This window comes from Sorex araneus, chromosome 5, assembly GCF_027595985.1.
Source record: "Sorex araneus isolate mSorAra2 chromosome 5, mSorAra2.pri, whole genome shotgun sequence".
Classification (NCBI taxonomy): domain Eukaryota; kingdom Metazoa; phylum Chordata; class Mammalia; order Eulipotyphla; family Soricidae; genus Sorex; species Sorex araneus.
Window position 1 is genome coordinate 11,662,916 of NC_073306.1, and position 18,196 is coordinate 11,681,111.

The 18,196-nt window shown below is 53.6% G+C and overlaps 1 protein-coding gene across 1 annotated transcript in view; it reads right to left on the reverse strand.

The window, feature by feature from the left end:
- The window catches only part of CACHD1 (cache domain containing 1), a 247,408-nt gene that overhangs the window by 51,628 nt on the left and 177,584 nt on the right, over positions 1-18,196 (reverse strand). Inside the window, exons 6-8 of the mRNA XM_055138282.1 lie at positions 14,528-14,672; positions 13,080-13,296; positions 5,163-5,312 (exon numbers count right to left, since the gene is read on the reverse strand). Of these exons, the coding sequence (XP_054994257.1) occupies positions 5,163-5,312; positions 13,080-13,296; positions 14,528-14,672 (512 nt within the window). The remainder of the gene's footprint in view (positions 1-5,162; positions 5,313-13,079; positions 13,297-14,527; positions 14,673-18,196) is intronic.

The window sequence follows — 18,196 nt, forward strand, 5'->3', positions numbered from 1 at the left end:
GAAGTGAGCGGGCGAAGGAATTCTTTAAAAGGCCATGATGAGAAACACATGAGTGAAGAAAGGAGGCCTATTTTGCAAGGACCTATTCTTCCCTAACAGCGTAATTATTAAATCTCAATCATTTTTCTGCATTTAATACTTGAAAGCAAAAGCAATGCTTAACAAGTCTGTATTTAATTTAATTTGAGAAATTGTCAGCGTTTGGAAGGAGGGAGGTTTCCCATTTCATTTCTTTCCTCTCTGCGTATTAAGCATGAGTCCAAGTCACAGGCAACCGAAGAGTAGAACGATGGGTTGTATCTAGTGACGGGCCCAAACCCGGCTGCTTTAAGCTCATTTTAATTACAAAGGGTTTCATGCTTGATATTGTTAGGATAATGCTGGATTCGATATACTTGATGTCTAGTTTTTCCTTTAGACGGTTTCAAAACCTTTGTCAGAGATTTAAGCATTCTGGCTTGTATTCTTCCACAACATCTGCAATCTATAGCACAAAAATAAATTTAATAAATCTTTAAAAAAAATTGAGTTTGCTATTGTTGGAAAATAGTCAAAGGGATTAGTAACTGATCCCATATGGGTACCACTGTAAACAAACTCAAATTATTTCAGTCACTACTGAGTTTCTTCCAGTGGGTTTTTAAAGGTGGTTTTGCCTTTTGATTTGGCATTAAAAAGAATTTGAAGAGTTCCTGATTCTCCTTGAGACTTTATCATTCCTTAATAGAAAAGTGTATAATTCTGATACTTCCCATATAAATTCTTTTATTTTTTGCTTTTTGGGTCACACTCAGTGATGCTCAGGGGTTGCTTCTGGCTCTGTACTCAGGAATTACTACTGGCAGTGTTTGGGAGACTATATAGGTTGTCGAGGAGTGAACCGGGGTTGGCTGTGTGCAAGGCACACATGCCCTTTGTGCTGTCCTATCACGCCAGCCCCTTTCAGTATAAATTCTTAGAAATAAGATTTTCAATAATGTTTCAAAGAATATGAACTTTTGTTTTTTTTACTTTTTTGGGTCACACCCGGTGATGCACAGGGGTTACTCCTGGATCATGCACTCAGGAATTACTCCTGGCTGTGCTCGGGGACCATATGGGATGCTGGGATTCAACCCAGGTCGGCCGCGTGCAAGGCAAAACCCTACCCGCTGTGCTATTGCTCCAGCCCCAGAATATGAACTTTCTTAAAGAATTTCTTAATAATCTCTCAAAACTACTGTGTCAATCCACAAAATCACTGACAATATATAATTACTGCATTGTATTGCAAAATTTCTATGTCTAAAATTTTTATATTTAATTTTGGATGATTTAATAAATGTAAAAAGTATAAAAAATGCATAATTCTGTATGTTTTGTTTAATTTTTTCCTGCATCACACCTGCCTGAGCTCAGGGATCACTCCTGGCAGTGCCGGGGTAATCTTACATAGTGCCAAGTACAGAACCAGGGTTGGTGGTATGCAAAGCAACTGTCTTAATCTTCTGCCCCAGTGAACTATGTATTTCCAGCCTTAGACGTTTGTTTCTAAAGATGTGGCAGGACATAATGGATATCACTGATTTTGAATACACTGTGTTTTTTGCTTTGGGGCCACAGCCAGTGGTGCTCGGGGCTCACTCCTGGCTCTGTGCTCAGGAATCACTCCTGGCAAGGCTTGGGGAACCCTCTGGGGTGCCAGGGATTGAATTCCAGCCAGCTGCGAGAAGGGGCAGCGCCTACCCGCTGTGGTATCTCCGGCCCCTCTGATAACTGTCTTTAAGTATCTTAGACATTTGCTCCACTTGGGCAGAGTGAAAGGGGCACCAGGATGAGGTCACTGCACTCGTGGCTTGGGAACGGAGATTGTCAGGGAAGGGGGTGAGTGGGACCCCCCCAAAATCACACAGCCTGGAGACGGGATTGATTTCTACCTGTCTCCAGGTAGAAATCATAGAAGGGTTAAGCGCAGACCAACCCTCCGCAATAGACACGCTTCCTTGCGTTGTCACGGACCCCTCGGCAGCGCCAAATTTCGAAGAAGGAATGAACAAGAACAGAGACGAGACAGAGCGGTGGCCAGCGGAGCCATGTGTGTCCATCAGGACACACGTTTCATGTGAGGAAGAGTCAGACAGCAAGGACAGCGGGGAGGCGGTCGGGCTGGTCCAGCCTCAGCCTGGCCACAGCTGGAAACTACATTTCCCAGAATTCCCTTCCCGGTACGCTTCCGGGTGAAAGGTCGCCCAGAGGGGCAGGGCTGCCAGACAGGGAAGTTGGGGGCAGAGCTGGTGGGAGGCAGACAGAGACCCCAGAAGGCTCGAGCTTGACTGAGCGTGTCCTCTGGGTTCCCGCTGCTTTCCCAGCTGCCCAGCAGGGGCAGGTGCTTCCCCGTTCCAGTGCTCTCCATCACCGCACGCGCCCTGACTCCCATCACAAGCCCGAGGTTTCCCGGCGGGCTCTGCTGCCCCGGGAGCCGGGGGTCGGCTCTGCGGGGCGTCCTGGGACACGGAGCGGGAACGGTGTCTGCACAGATGGAAAAGAGGAAGGGGAGAGAAGGGGGGCCAGAGAGAGCGCGCAGAGGTGCCCACGCGCAGGCTCTCCTGTGCCAGCCCCAGACTCCATCCCTGGCACCGCCTGGTTCCCTGGACACTGCCAGGAGTGACCGGACCATCGAGCCCGGGGTCAGCCCCGAGGGAAGAGCCCCTGAGTACTGCTGAGCGTGGCCCTCAAAACAAAATAAATAATAATAATAATAATAATAATAAAACGAAATACACAGGGGCAGCACCAGTGCACGCAATATCCTGGGCGGAAGGGCCAGGGGCTAGAGAGACAGTGCCGGTTTGGGTCAGGTCTGGGCGTGAACCCAGATAGCACATGTCTGGGATGACCCCGCAGGCATAGAGCGGGTAGTAGCCCCGAAGCACCACTAGGTGTGGCTCCAAACACCCCTTCCCCTCAAAAAAATAAGAAAAAAAACAAAAAACAACACCAAACCCCAGAGATGGGATGGATGAAGCAAAAGGTGCTTCTGTACTGCCAGCCTGGACAGACCTTCAAATCCAAGGGGAGGAAGTGACCGCAGGCCACTACACTGGAGTCATCTCTATTGGCTGTCCACCAGGCCATCGGCTCCCCAGGGACAAGGAAAAAGCTTCGTGCAGCTTAACCCTCCCTGCGCTGGGCGCCCCTGTGTCCGTCCTCCCTTCCCTCCTCAGCCAGGAGACAGAGTAACGAGCACCCATGAGCCACACGGCAGGCGACTGTGTCCCCTCCTCCCCAGAGCTCGGGAGAAAGCCAGGCGGGAGGGTCTGTGCCCGAGAGGCAGCGGTTCTAGCAGGCGGGGGGAGGAGAGGTGTCTGTGAGGACAGGATTTCAGTGGCCCTGGCGTCACACGGAGTCCTCAGCAGCGCCGGGCCAGACGGGATCAGGGCCCAGGCCAGACCCACACACTTCTGACTCGGTAGTCACTGGGCACGGTGCTGGGAACCTGGACCAGGGCGTGGGTCTAGTTCAGCAGTGGCCACAGCGAGCCTGGCGGTGCCATCCCTTCTGTCTTGCTAGAGAGAGGGGAGACCTCGGGCATGGAGATGACTCCGAGCAAATGGCTCAAGGGACTGAGTGCATGTTCTGCCTTATTGTTTTTAGGGGGCGGTCACACCCGGCGATGCACAGGGGTCACTCCTGGCTCATGCACTCAGGAATTACGCCTGGCGGTGCTCGGGGGACCATATGGGATGGTGGGAATTGAACCCAGGTTGGCCGAGTGCAAGGCAAACATCCTATCCGCTGTGCTATTGCTCCAGCTCCCTGAGTGCGTGTTTTGGAAGGACTGAGTTTGCTCCCCAGTACTGCCTGGTTTTCCAGAGTTCCCACTGTGTGGGACCCCTGAACACTACCCTGGGCTCAACCAGGTATCACTGTATCACTATCACTGTCATCCCGTTGCTCAGCGATTTGCTCGAGCGGGCACCAGTAACGTCTCCATTGTGAGACTTGTTGTTACTGTTTTTGGCATATCAAATACGCCATGGGTAGCTTGCTAGGCTCTGCCATGCGGGACGGAGGAATCGAACCCGGGTCAGCCGCGTGCAAGGCAAACGCCCTACCTGCTGTGCTATCGCTCCAGCCCTGGGCTCAACCAGGAATAATCCCTAAAACAAAAGCCAGCAATAGGGGCTGGAGTGATAGCACAGTGTAGGTAGGACATTTGCCTTGCAAGCGGCCGACCCGGGTTCGATTCCCAGCATCCCATATGGCCCCCCCAGCAATGCCAGGAGTCATTCCTGAGTGCAGAGCCAGGAGTAACCCCTGTGCATTGCCAGGTGTGACCCAAAAATAAATAATTAAAAAAAAACCCAACAATAGAAAGACAACAATACAATTATTCTGAGGCCTTAAAAGGGATTCAGTAACTAGCCACCAGGTGGATACCCAGAGAAGGAAATGAGATTAGCCACTGTCACACAGCGTGCTGGTTCACGAGCAGAGCACAGACTCCTGGGCAGGGCATCACGCAGCCGATGCACAGAGACCTGCACCCTCCGAGGAGGGAGCCAGTCATGACCCGGCGGCATTGTCTGGGAATATACATGTATGACAGTAATTCGGGCTGGAGAGATGGCACAGGTCTAAGGACCTTGCCGAGCTGGATCCCTGGCACCGACTATGATGTCCCAAGCACCCCCGGGAGTGACCCCAGAACACTGCCAAACAGGGGTCTCCCTGCCGCTCCCCAAAGTAATTAAAACAGGAGAACCAATGTCCCAGCACCCCGTGACTCGGAGGGATCTCTTTGCCCTGCTTCCCTTCAACGCGGGGAAACCCAAGCGAAGGCGTTTCTGGGGGTTTCTCATCCTCTGGGCAAATCCTTACAGCAAGTGGACGGCAACTGTCCATGGGGGCCACTCCGCTCCAGGGGAAGAAGCCAGATGGACAGTGTGACGGGAGAGGCGGCCAGGAGGTGAACCCAGCACCTCGGGCTGCTGCAGAGCCGAAGGAGAGCAAGAGGCGAGGAGACGGAGCCGTGGGGAAGGCGGAGGCGCGGGCGGGGAGAGGCGTCCGCGGGGCCCCTGCACGGGCCCTTCAAAGCGCCCTCGCGGGGCTCTCTGCCCCTCTCTGAGAGCAGCCGACACTTAGGGGGAACTTTCATCTGCAAGTTCTGGCGCGCTGCCTACCGTTCATGAGGGCGTAGGTGAGGATCATTACGGAGTTGTTTAGGAGGCTATTTTCCTCGTTGATGACACGCAGCGTCGCCTTCTTATCTTCCTCCGGAGAGTCCTTTGATGTGGTGCCGGCGGACAGGTAGATGATGACCATGTCTGTGTCTGCACAGAAGCACACACAGGGTGGGTGTCAGTGTGGGCCACCCCCACTTCCCCGCCTGCCGCCAGCTCCCCCCGTGCCCTCCCGCCCCTCTGATGTCGCCGCTTTCATCTCCCCTCAGCTCGGGGGTGCCTCACTCTGCTCCTCCTCCACCTGCCCCGGGTCCCCTGTTGGGAGAAAAGGGGGCCACAGGCAGCCACCCCCGAGGGAAATCTCTGCTGCAAGAGAGGAATTCTGGCACTCAGAACTGCACAACCGGTCTTTGCCCAGAATATGCATTTGGGGGCCGCACAGGTGTCAATAAAATGGTGACTCTTGGAGGCCATCTGCAAGGAAGGGAGATTTTTTTTTTTCTTTTTGGGTCACACCTGGCGATGCACAGGGGTTACTCCTGGCTCTGGACTCAGGAATTACTCCTGGTGGTGCTCAGGGGACCATATGGGATGCTGGATATCGAACCCGGGTCGGACACATGCAAGGCAAACGCCCTACCCGCTGTGCTATTGCTCCAGCCCTGAGGAAGGGAGATTTTTCACTCCTATGGAAAGTGGCGCCAGATTTATGGGGGGTGGGGGTTGGGTTGGTTCCACTCTAAGTGATCCTTCAGGCTTACTCCTGACTCTGTGCTCAGGGCTCACTTCTGGTGGGGTTTGGAGCACCAGAGATGAGGCTAGGGATCAAGCCAGCATCGGCCTCATGCAAGAATTAACCTCCCTGTACCATCTCCCCAAGCCCGGAGAGATACGAGTTGGCTCTGAAAATACAGAAGAGCAGGAAGACGCGGGGCCAGGCGGGCTGTGGCATAAACCCAGTCCCCCGGGCTCCAAGCTGTGGGTGTTGTAAGCGTCACTCCCCTGACCCCTCCACGCCTCCTCAGTTGGGGAGAATAACTGTATCTCCTTCCTCTCCCTGCGGAGGGAAACACTTGGTCAATTAGAGAGTGAAGGCCGGGAGGCCACGGAAGCGGAACGGCGGCTAGAGCGCTTGCCTCGTAGACGGCCAATCTGGATTCAACCTCCAGCACCCCACAGGGTCCCTGAACCCTCGAATCTAAATTCGAGGGCTGGGAAGATCACTCAAGGGTTAAAGTGAGAGGGGCCAGAGTGATAGTCCAGCGGGAAGAGTGTTTGCCTTGCAAAGAGGCTGACCCGGCTTCGATCCCCAGCACCCCATATGGTCCCCCAAGTACCACCAGGAGCAATTCCTGAGTGCAGAGCCAGGAGTAGCTCTCCTGAGCATTGCCAGGTATGACCCAAACAACTGTCACTGTCACTGTCATCCCGTTGCTCATTGATTTGCTTGAGCGGGCATCAGTAACGTCTCCATTATGTGACTTGTTACTGTTTTTGGCATATCGAATATACCACGGGGAGCTTGCCAGGCTCTACCGTGCGGGCAGGATACTCTCGGTAGCTTGCTGGGCTCATCCGAGAGGGACGGAGGAACTGAACCCGGGTTGACTGCTTATAAAGCAAATGCCCTACCCTCTGTGCTATCGCTCCAGCCCAACCCCAAAAACAAGCAAACAAAATAACATGAAAATTTTAAAAAAGGGTTAAAGTGAGTGATATTACCCCTCGAATAAAGTGAGTGATAGATCAGCCCTTTCACCTGAAACAAAAGATCAGGAACACGTAGACTTGGCAGGGGGCGGGGAAGAAGGAACCCTCACCCTCTGCTCGGGGGATGGTGACTGGGTCAAGCTCGGAGGAAAACAGGACGGAGACTTCTCGGAAAAATTAAGACTTGGCCTTTCCTATGACAAGGCCATTCCACATTTTGGCATCCATCCCCAGGGCCCCCAGACTGAGCTTTGAAAAGGCTTTTGTGCTTCTCGGTTCTGGGCAGCACCCGCCACCACGGCCAAGCTCTGGAAATGACCCAAGTGGCCAAGAACAGGGGGTGGCTAGGGGACCTGGGTCCAGACACACAACGGAATACTACTGAGATGCAAGGAACAACGAAACTCTGCACCACGCTGCTACACGGAGAGAACTGAAGGAGTTCGTGCTGAGAGAAGTGAGTCGGGGGGCGGGGGCGGGAGGGAGGGACGGGCACCGCAGGATCCCCTAGGCGGAGCAGAAAGAAACTCAGTAAGGGGGCAACAGAACTGCCAGTGCCAAGGGGCTGGGGTGGGCGGTAGCTGGGAGGGGACTTAAGAGACTGGCGGAGGGACACTGACACTATGATGTCGGAACACCGTATGTATCTAATGAAAACTGAAAAGGAAAAACGCCCATGCTTGGAAAGTGAGAGGCCAGCTGTGGACAGACGCCTCCGGCAGCTCACATGCTTACAGACGGACAGACGGACATGAGCTCTGCCTGTCAATTCCTGCCTCTGATAAACCTCGCCTCACTCCTGCCCCGCCCTCAAGCAAAACGAAGTCATTTTTAAATTCTTCTATATCAGACATGCCAAACCCGGCCTTACTGAATTAACTCATGTATTTGGGGTGCTCCAACAGTGCTCGGAAGCCTCGGGACTACTCCTGGTGATATTAGGCCCCAGCATGTGGACCTGACGGATCTGAGGCTCAAGCCCGGTGGTGCTGAAGGCCACCAGGGCTACAAGTCAGTGCCATGCATATGCCAGGATCAAATCTGAGCCCCCAAGTGAGCTTCTCAGTCTTGGAATAAAAAGACAGACTGGGAATAAAAAGACAGACTTTGCATGCAGCCAACCTGGGTTCGATCCCCGGCATCCCATATGGTCCCCCAAGCACCGCCAGGAGCAATTCCTGAGTGCGGAGCCAGGAGTAACCCCTGAGCATTGCTGGGTGTGACCCAAAAAGAAAAAAAAATAATAATAAATAAAATAAAATAAGATAGACTTATTAGGATATCCTCTTTTCTAGATACCTGGTAAGAGGAACTTAGAGACTCAGCGTTAGAAATGAGTTATCCTAGGGACACTCAGGGTAGAGCTAAGCCAGAGGATTTGCTTGTAAGAATAGACAACTCTTGGGACTGGAGCGATAGCACAGCGGATAAGGCGTTTGCCTTGCATGTGGCTGACCCGGGTTCGATTCCCAGCATCCCATATGGTCCCCTAGCACCGCCAGGAATAATTCCTGAGTGCAGAGCCAGGAGTAACCCCTGTGCACTGTTGGGTGTGACCCAAAAAGAAAAAAAAAAAAAGAATAGACAACTGTTCTCTGATTTGACAAATCCTTAAGTCTTCAACAAGTCCTGGGGTCAGTATCGAAAGGGTCAATGGTCTTGGAGTCACTGTCAAACTTAGTCTTTGCCCATGTAATCAGATCCTGCTTTTGCCTACCTCTAGTCCCTTTGGTATAAAACCACCCAATCAACAGCCCCTACACAAATCAAAGCACCCAGCTTCATAGACGGTATCAGTCCTAAGTCTATCACAGGTGCCAGAAAGAGCTCTGTGAGCCAGCGAGGGGAATTAAATCTCCACCATGCTGACTGGCCCATGGGAGGCAAATAAGACCAAGCAATAAGCATTTAGAACATATGGGCCCCCTACCCGGCCAAGCTCAGGGTTTACTCCTGGCTTTGCTGTCAGGGATCAATCCTGGGAAGCTTGAGGGACAAACAGGGTCAACTGGTCGCCAAAGCATTCTCCTGCTTGAGCTTCTGTGTGCCTCCATTCTGAGAAACAACAAACCCAGAAGAAAATGTGTCCCATCAGCAGCCTCTAGAACGAGGGCTGGACGCCTGGCTTCAAGTTCACTTAGAGTGGGCAGCAACTCAATTACCTAAATCACTGAGGCATGAAGCAAAAGTGCAAGCTCCTGGGACAAGTTCCCAGGCCCCTCCCTAAACAGCAGCCAAAGTTACAGGGGTCAACTGAGGACCCCCAGGAGATCAGCTCAGAGCTGAAGGTCTTGCAGGAAATGGAATATTAAATGGACGTCATTGAATCTTGATGGAGTCCTGCAAGTTATTATCGCCCCTGCTTGCAGACCAAGAACCCAGACCTGGAGAGATCAAAGAGTCAACACAAGTTCGCAAGGTCAGAAAAATCCCAGAATATTAAAAGATAATATATGACTGTATCGCTGTATCACTGTCGTCCCGTTGTTCATCTATTTGCTCGAGCGGGCACCAATAACATCTCCATTGTGAGCCTTGTTACTGTTTTTGGCATATCGAATATGCCATGGGTAGCTTGCCAGGCTATACATATGTAAAATAAAAATAATTTTTAAAAATGTTTACAAATTTTTAAAAAATTTAATTTAAAAAAAAAAAGAAAAGAAAAAGATTAAAATTCCAGAGTAGGACTCTGATGCCATGTTGGCTGACAGCCCAGATCCACATACTTGACCCCTGCCAGACTGACACCTCAGCCCTTTTCTGAAGACAGGACACAATCGGGTTCCTGAAGCATTTTGTGAGGTGACCCACCGTTGTCCTTTTCCTCACACCTGCCAGGAGAAGCTCCAAGATGGAGATGCCTGAGTGAACCTTCACCACGCCTGACCTGGTCTAAAAAAAACCTCTTCTGAACCGTTTGGAGATGGTGACTCAGCATGGTCCTGGGGCTGTGCCAGCCATTCTCCTGCTTAAGCTTTCCTGTGCCTCCATTCGGAGAAAACAACAAACCCAGTAGAAAATGTGTCCCTTCAGCAGCCTCTAGAATGAGGGCTGGACGGCCTGGCTTAAAGTTGGAAAAGCTGGGGCTGGAAAGACAGTACTGCAGGTAGGAAGGGCGTTTGCCTTGCATGTGGCCAACCCACATTCAATCCCCTGAACCTCACGGGGTCCCTCAAACCCCACCAAGAGTGTTTCCTGAGAACAGAGCCATGAGGAAGCTTGGGGCATCATTGAGTGTGGCAAAAAATAAAGTAAAATAAAATAAAACAAAAAATCAAGTCAACCCTAGAAAATCAAGAGCTTTCGCATGGGAGTCCAGCTTTCTGGTTTCTCATGAAACAGGAGAAATGGCAGGATCCAGCAGGACCATCTCGCAGCTGTGGCTCCGATACCCCAGTTCTCGCCTCCACTGGGTCTGACTCTGGTGAAGGCTGGTTACGGTCTCGCATTTCTCTCTATGGTTGTTGGCATTTCCATGTGGGAGCTGTGTGCTCAGGTCTTACTCTGGGCAGTGGCCAGGGACCAGCTGGGGTGGGCTGTGTCCAAGGCAGGTCCTCTACCGGCTGTACTATTGCTCTGTCCCCGTTATTAAATAAGTGTACTCTAGCACTGTAGCATTGTCGTCCCGTTGTTCATCGATTTGCTCGAGCGAGCACGAGTAAGGAGAGATTAAAAACTGGATGTTAATGCTTAATGATGGGTTTTTGAAGAATCCAGTAGAAGAGCTTGAGAGACAGTACCACAGGTAGCTTGCCTAACATGCATGTCTAACATGTGACCAACCTGGGGTCAATCCCCCCTGGCATCCCATATGGACCCCCCAAGCACCGCTGAGAGTGGTTCCTGAGTGCAGAACCAAGAATAACTGCTGAGCATTGCCAGGTTTGGGCCAAAGCTTTTTTTTTTCTTTTTAAATCTGGTAGAGGGAACTAATAAGGCTTGCCTTGCATGTGCTAACCCCAAGTCAACCCCTGGTACCACATATATGTGGTCCTCTGCGCACTGCCAAGAGTGGCCCCCAAGACAAGCAATCAAGTAGGAAGAACATCTCTGCTGGGCAAGCTAGCAGGTGGACTGTCATCGTCAGAGACACGGCATGGACACACTAACTGGGTTATTCGGAGGATGAGCCCCGTCCACGGGCCCGACTCTGAAGCCACTTGCCACTCAGCTACTTTGCGATGGTGTCCCTTGCTAAGCTGGTGGGCAAAACTCCAAAGGCCCCTGGGTCCTGTAGGAGCCTCTCCCCTGAAGCCTGGGAACTGCCAGGAATGTGTTTCCACCCCACAGAATGCAGCCCAGGGGGTGGGCCGGCTCTGTGAAGGCTGCCCCAAGGCCAGGACTAAGGGATCTGTAGGTCCCACTAAGACTTGGAATAAGTCAATCACCAGGGTCGCTTGATTGTACTGGGAGAGGAGGAGGGAGGTCTGGCTAGGTCAGACAAGTCTTTTCTGAACTCCTTTAAGAGCTCCTGGGGCTGTGAAGGAGGAAGCTTCGAGGAGATGAACCTGCGAGGAGATGAATTCCCGGTGCCCTTAAGAGGCTCTGGGTGCAAAAGCTCCCACGGACCCGTCACTGGGGTTGCAAGCCCTGCCGTGAGAGACCGAGAGCCGAGCTACGCAGCACTGGCACTAAAGACACAGGGAAGCCACTGCCAGCTGCTGCTAAATTCGAGCCCATTCCATTCACCATATGTGGAGCGCGGTGACGGGCACTAGGGCAGATACAACCCGACCTTGCAAAGCGGCCCAGAAACAAAGCCTCGAAAGAGGGAGTATCTGGGCAGAGTCGGCAAGAACAGGGTGTCAGCCAGTGCCCGGTGTTTGGCCTTGAGCCTCACTCGACCTCCCAGTCACACGAGCCCAAGACAGAAACTGTCACGTATGCTTAGCAAGTCATCCCAATTGCAGCAGCTGGCCTTGATGGGGACTGGACCGGGGCAGAGTTGGAAAGGTTAGAGGCCAAGCTTGCTGAGCTTTCTGACTGGACCTTCTTGTAAGCCGAGACCCTATAAAATATGCGGGTGTCTGGCAATAAAGCGAACAGCCATCAGCTGCTTCCGAAGGGTGTTTCTCCTCGCACCCGTCACCCTTCGCCCCCCTGTCTGCCTGGACCTGGTGCGCCACGTGTCTGGGCACGTTGGGAGAAAACTGTTCCAACAACCAAGTACCATCACAATTATCGTGGCAGCAACTTCCGTCTTTCCAGGGCCCCCCAGGTGCTGGACCCAACCTCTGCGTGCATCCGTGCTGTCTGTCCCAGCACGAGACCAGTGCGCTGAGGTGCTTGCAGACTGTTTCCGTTCATTTAAAAAGCAAAACAGACAGAGGGGCTGGAGCGATAGCATAGCGGGTAGGGCGTTTGCCTTGCACGCGGCATCCCATATGGTCCCCTGAGCACCGCCAGGAGTAATTCCTGAGTGCAAAGTCAGGAGTAACCCCTGTGCATTGCCGGGTGTGACCCAAAAAGCAAAAAAAAAAAAAAAAAGCAAGCAAAACAGAACCCCCGCCCCACCACATACATTTTTTTTTTAAAATATAAAGGAGGAAAAAAATGACAGCTTCCTTTCAATGGTTTCCAAGCAAGTGTCCTATTTCAAATCTCCTGTCCCTTCACATGCATGCGAAGTCCAGATTTTTCTGTAATACATGAAAATTAAATCAGGGTGTCTTTGTAGCCTGCGAAGGACCGTGCTCATCTAAGTGACAGCTGAGTGGAAGGCAGACGGGAGGGTCTGGGCCCGGCTGACGATTAGCCTTCCTCCTCCTGGGGAGCCAGAGGGCCTCTGTTCTCTCTAAACGGGCAGGAAGAGGAAATCCTCGGGGCCGAGAACCTCGGGCTGGAAAAGGCACGAGAACCTGGGAAGACCATGCAGGAGATGTCTGAGGCGGCAACCCAGGATGGGTCGCCCCAAGCTTAAGGATCCCTCTGGACGTCTGATGGGAGTGTAGACAATCTACCCCAGTGGCCATCCGGATCTGCACACGAGTGTAGACAATCTACCCCAGTGGCCATCCAGTTCTGTACGCGAGTGTAGACAATCTATCCCAGTGGCCATCCGGATCTGCACACGAGTGTAGACAATCTACCCCAGTGGCCATCCAGTTCTGCACGCGAGTGTAGACAATCTACCCCAGTGGCCATCTGGTTCTGCAAGCGAGTGTAGACGATCTACCCAGTGGCCACCCCGGGCCAGGCGCTTACTTGCTTGGAACCTGGTGCTGTTGCTGGTGCTGCGAAGGAGCTGGAAGGCCTTGTGAAAGGCCACCGAGTGCTGGGTGGGGCTGTCCAGGGACTTGACGCTGCTCACGAAGGCGGACATCTTCCTCTTGGTCTCGCTGGTGGCGGGAGACAGGAACGTTTTGTAGCACTGGTCCAGGGAGCAAGTCCGCACGGCGTCCGCCACGGCCAGCACGGAGATCTGCAGGGGCGGGAAAGGAGGCTTGTGGCCGGGCAGGGTCAAGGAGGGCAGGGGGCCGAGGAGACGGCTCCTGTGTGTTCTGCACCCACGAGGGCCCCTAGTGGGATCCCAGGCACTGCACGGTCCTCTGAGCACTGTGAAGTGTGTCCTTGCCCACCCCTCCCAAAAGTATTTATCTGATATTCTGGAAGAGCCCCCCAGCTAGAGACCTACAGGACAATTCCAGGGCTGGAGCGAGCTAGTGCAGCGGGACGGGCATTTAGCCTTGCATGTGGTCGATCCCCAGCATCCCATATGGTCCTCCGAGCACCACCAGGAGTCATTCCTGAGTGCAGAGTCAGGAGTGACCCCTGAGCATCACTGGGTGTGGCCCAGAAAAGCCAAAATAAATAAGAAATAAAAGTAAACACCTTGAGGCATAATCTCTGATCAAATATGAAACGATCAGTTAAAGGACTGGCAAGGAAAAAGGACCCTAGAATCTGTTTTTTTGTTCCCAGAGAAATTGTCTGTACAGCAAATTAGCAAATAAAGTACTTGGTTTTGAGGAACTGGATTGTTGGTAAAATCTTTCTGTGTGGAAAAGGACAAAATGATCCACAGTCCTCCCTGCCCCTGGCGACAGGTGATCATCAGCTGAACCCATCAGAACCCACCTGCCCCGAGGGGTCCCCTTCTGCACAGCCTGGTCTCCCAGCAGGCTGTGGAGCAGCTGACCTTCGCTGCAGGCCCTACTCGGAGCCCCCTTGCCTGCCAGTCAACTTCTGGTGAACCTCCAATACGAAGTCTCCTCAAACCCAAAGCCAAAACAGGAGGACTCAGGGCAGGGGACCGAGTCTTGGCTTGGGGGGGGGGGGGATGTTTGAAAAGAGATTTGGGACAAGAGTTGGCAGCTGCTTCCTCGATCTCTCAAATAAAACCAGAGCCAGCTCTCTTTCCCCAAAGCCATTATTTGTTTTTTATTTTTTTTGGGTGGGGCGCAGGGGTGAACACACCCAGAGATGCTCAGGGGTTGGTCCTGGCTCTGCACTCAGGAATCACCCCTGGTGGTGCTTGAGGGACCATACAGGATGCCGGGAATCGAATCCGGTTCGGCTGCAGGCCAGACAATCGCCCTTACTGCCGTACTAACCCTCGGGCCCCGAAAGCCGTTTTACAGAGGCCCTGAAAACAGTCTCTGGCGAGTGCCGTGTCTCCCCCCAGAAGCACCCGAGGGGCGCGCACTGCTCACCTTATCGTGCTCGTCGATGGCGCTGAGGATGACCTGGGCGGCGTCCTTGGCGATCTGCAGCTGGGTGTCGGTGACGGAGGCCCCGTGGTCCAGGATGACGACGATGTGCTTGGACTGGGGCCGGACGGTGGAGACGTATATGGGTCTGCAGGGAGGGCGGACGCGGAGAGAGCATCAGCAGGGAGAGCCCGCGGGCCCCGCGCTCCGGGAAAGGGTCTCAGACGCGGCCAGAGCCGGGGGAGGTGGGCTGCTCCGGCACCCTCTGTCCCCAACGATTCCTCCACAGGACACAGACCTGGGGCTCGTCCACCTGCCTAGGCGCCGGACCCGTGAGCTGGGTGCCCTGCACGGGATGGCCCGGGCGGGTCTGGGCACCGGGCAGTGCTCAGGGCTCGCTCCTGGGTCACTACACTCAGGGGTCCCTCCTGGGGGGGCTCATCTGGGGTGCCTGGGATCAGGGTAGCTGGGCCCTGCCCACTCGGAATAGCCTCCCTGCTCCTCCCCAGCGGCCCCGCTGTGCTGCAGGGCTCAAAGGGCCCTTCCCTTTCAATTCAAGCAGGTTGTCTCCGCCCCCGCCCCCCCCAGCCCCCCACCCACTGCGGAGAGCCCCTTATCCGGGCATTTGCATCCACGCCATCAAATGTGTCCGAGCCTGCGAGAGCCACTCTTCAATGCCTGCATTTTTTTTGTTTTGTCAACAAGAAGGAAAGGGGTTTGTGGAGGTGGGGGAGGGTGGTCGGGAGGAGAAGCAGTGCCCCCAGCCCCCACCCCCCGCCCCCGCTCGTGTGCGGTGTGCCAAGGGTCTGTGGGAAGAGACTTAATGAGGTCCCTCTATTGATGGGCTTTTAAAGCTGGAACAAGTCAGGGGGAGCTTAAGAAAGCAAATCAGCCCCAAGAGAAACGCTCTCTTTTGTTGGCACCCCAGAAACACTTGAGCTTTCTGAGAACCGCTAGATGCCAGCGGAGTCACAAAATGCCCGGGCACAAATGAAGAAATGTCGGCAGCGAACCAGCACAACTCCGAACCGTGGCCAAGTTGGCCCTCATTGTTCTCGAGCCAAAAGTCCGGCATTCCCAGGAAAGGGCCACGAGGCAGTCGGAAACGGGCTAAGAAAAAAAAAAAAAAAAAAAAAAACCAGGAGAGGTGGCCACAGGAATGAGAGAGGGGACAGGCCCGGAGCTGGTCATCCCCACACCCGTGGCCAAGGCCCAGACTTCTAGTTTCCTCCATGGAGGATGTCCAGGTGAGAGGGTCTTTAAAAGGACACATCGGAGTCTGGAGAGAGGACAGAAGGGCCCTTTGGGTGTAAGACCGACACACAGTGGACCTCGGGTTCAATCCCCGCCACACATAGGGTCTGTCTCCTGAGCACAGCCAGGGGTCACACCAGGGTCAGCCCCTGAGCACCGTGGCTGGAGACCCCCAAGACAAACACCAACCAACAAAAAGTGGACACACCTCCTTCTTCCCAACTCACATAAACGGAAAGCAGAGGGTGTGTTCACACTGGTTCTCGCTGACAGTATTTTTTTCTTCTTTTTGGGTCACACCCGGCGATGCACAGAGGTTACTCCTGGCTCTGCACTCAGGAATTACCCCTGGTGGTGCTCAGGGGACCCTATGGGATGCTGGGAATGAACCCGGGTTGGCCGCGTGCCAGGCAAACGCCCTCTCCGCTGTGCTAGCGCTCCAGCCCCTCTCAGACAGTTTCTTCCAGGAAACTAAGGAAGGGGGAGGCGGGTGGGGATGCATGCTCAGAGGCGGCCAAGCTGCAAGCTCAGAGGTGGGCCCCTTGTAGCAGCAGAGAAATCATCCGATCCTTTCCCTTCCCACTAGGCTCTGAGACCCGCACCAGCTGCCCGGGGACAGGAAACTCCGCAGAGGTGTGGGGTGAAAACAGCTAGGACAGGAGAGAACGGGGAAGTGCTTTCCGGGGAAAGGGGCTGGGCTTCCTCCTTAGCCCCGGGGACAACAGGCTGGAGGGAGGATGTGGCAGACTGAGGCTCAGGGTGCAGGAGAGACCCCTCCCATGCAGGAGGGCACGTGGACTTCTGCCTCTCGGAAATGTTTTGCTTCTCATTCTAAACAATCCCTCCCTCCAAAACATTCATTCAAAGCCACACGCCAGGGGCCGGGGAGACAGTGCAGGGGTCAGGCCCTGGATGTGGGGACCCCAGCTGATCCCAAGCCTATCAGAACCCCACTGTGCACCACCACCACTACAGCCCCGGGGGTCTCTCCCAGCACTGCAGAGACTAAACAACGCTGCATCCTTCCTCCTGCATTCGGCCATAGTACTCTGCTCGGCCAAGAATCAACCCCAAGCTCAGGAGGTAAAACAAACGAAAAACCAAAACCGAAATCAGAACTCAAACCAAAAAAAAAAAAAAAAAAAAAAAAATCACACCAACATGCCTAATGGTGTTCAGGGGACCATTTGGGATGCCAGGGATCGAACCCAGGCAACGTGCAAGGCAAATGCCCTCCCCGCTGTACTGCCATGTCTCAGCCCTCTAGATACATTTTAAAGGTGGGAAAGCGCTAAAGCGCCGGGTGACTATGGATTGCCCTATCCCTACGCTCTTCGGCCCTCTGTGGAGTTAAAAGTGGGCAGCTTGGGCCGGAGCAGTAGTACAGCAGGTAGGAGGCTTGCCTTGCACGCGGCTGAGCTGGGCTGGATCCCCATGTGGTCCCTGGAGCATCGCCAGGAGTGATTCCTGAGTGCAGAGCCAGGAGGAACACCTGAGCGTCACTGGGTGTGCCCCCGAAACAAAACACACAAACGGAACCCGAGCATCTTGCACGAGCTCTGGCAGCCACCACATTCAGGATCCGACACTGCCGGGCTGGAGAGTGAAGACAGCGGTGACGGTTTGTACCGTGCACGGGGCTGACGAGAGTTTGGTCCCCAGCACTGCTCGGCCCCTCCAAGCAGCCCCTGCTGGGTGTGGCTCCAGCTCCCTTCACACAACAAACGCCTCCCCGCTCCCCGGCAGAAACCAACCACAACACAACTAACGCGGCAAAAGAGAGCCTGAGAAGCCAGGGCCGAGCACGCGGGCCCCAGGGGTTCTGTGGACCCCTGAGTCTGGTCAGACAAGTCACGCCATGACTGCCCTTCTGGCTCTGAGCTACGACCATTTTCCTGAGAAAAGCAGAGTTTTAATCTTTCCCCCTGGGTTACAATGGACCAACCCTGAGAACTGGCATGTCAATTTGAAGGAAGTCAAGTCTCTCTACCCTAGAAAGCAAAGTTGATCATCACAAGCTCAATTCTGAGACTTGCGTCAGGATGCTCAGAACCATCTAATTTTCCCTGTAGAGACTCTGCCTTATATGCTGCAGGTTCAATAGTTCTGGAAGACCCCTGAGATTTGTTCCTTGCTACTCCCACAGCTGGGAAAAGCCCAGAAAAATGTGAGTGCCCAAGAACAGATGACTGGATAAAGAAGATCTGGTACATTTACACAGCGGAATACTACTCAGCCGTAAAAAAAAAAAGGATGAAGTCATGCAACTTGCTGGTACATGGATAGATCTGGAAAGTATCAAGCTGAGCAATACGAGTCAGGCCCAGAATGTTCTCACTCATAGGCAGGATATAAAGAAACATAGTAGGGGAATAGTTAACACCACAGAAGTGAACAGCAGGAATTCTGGTCCTCAGT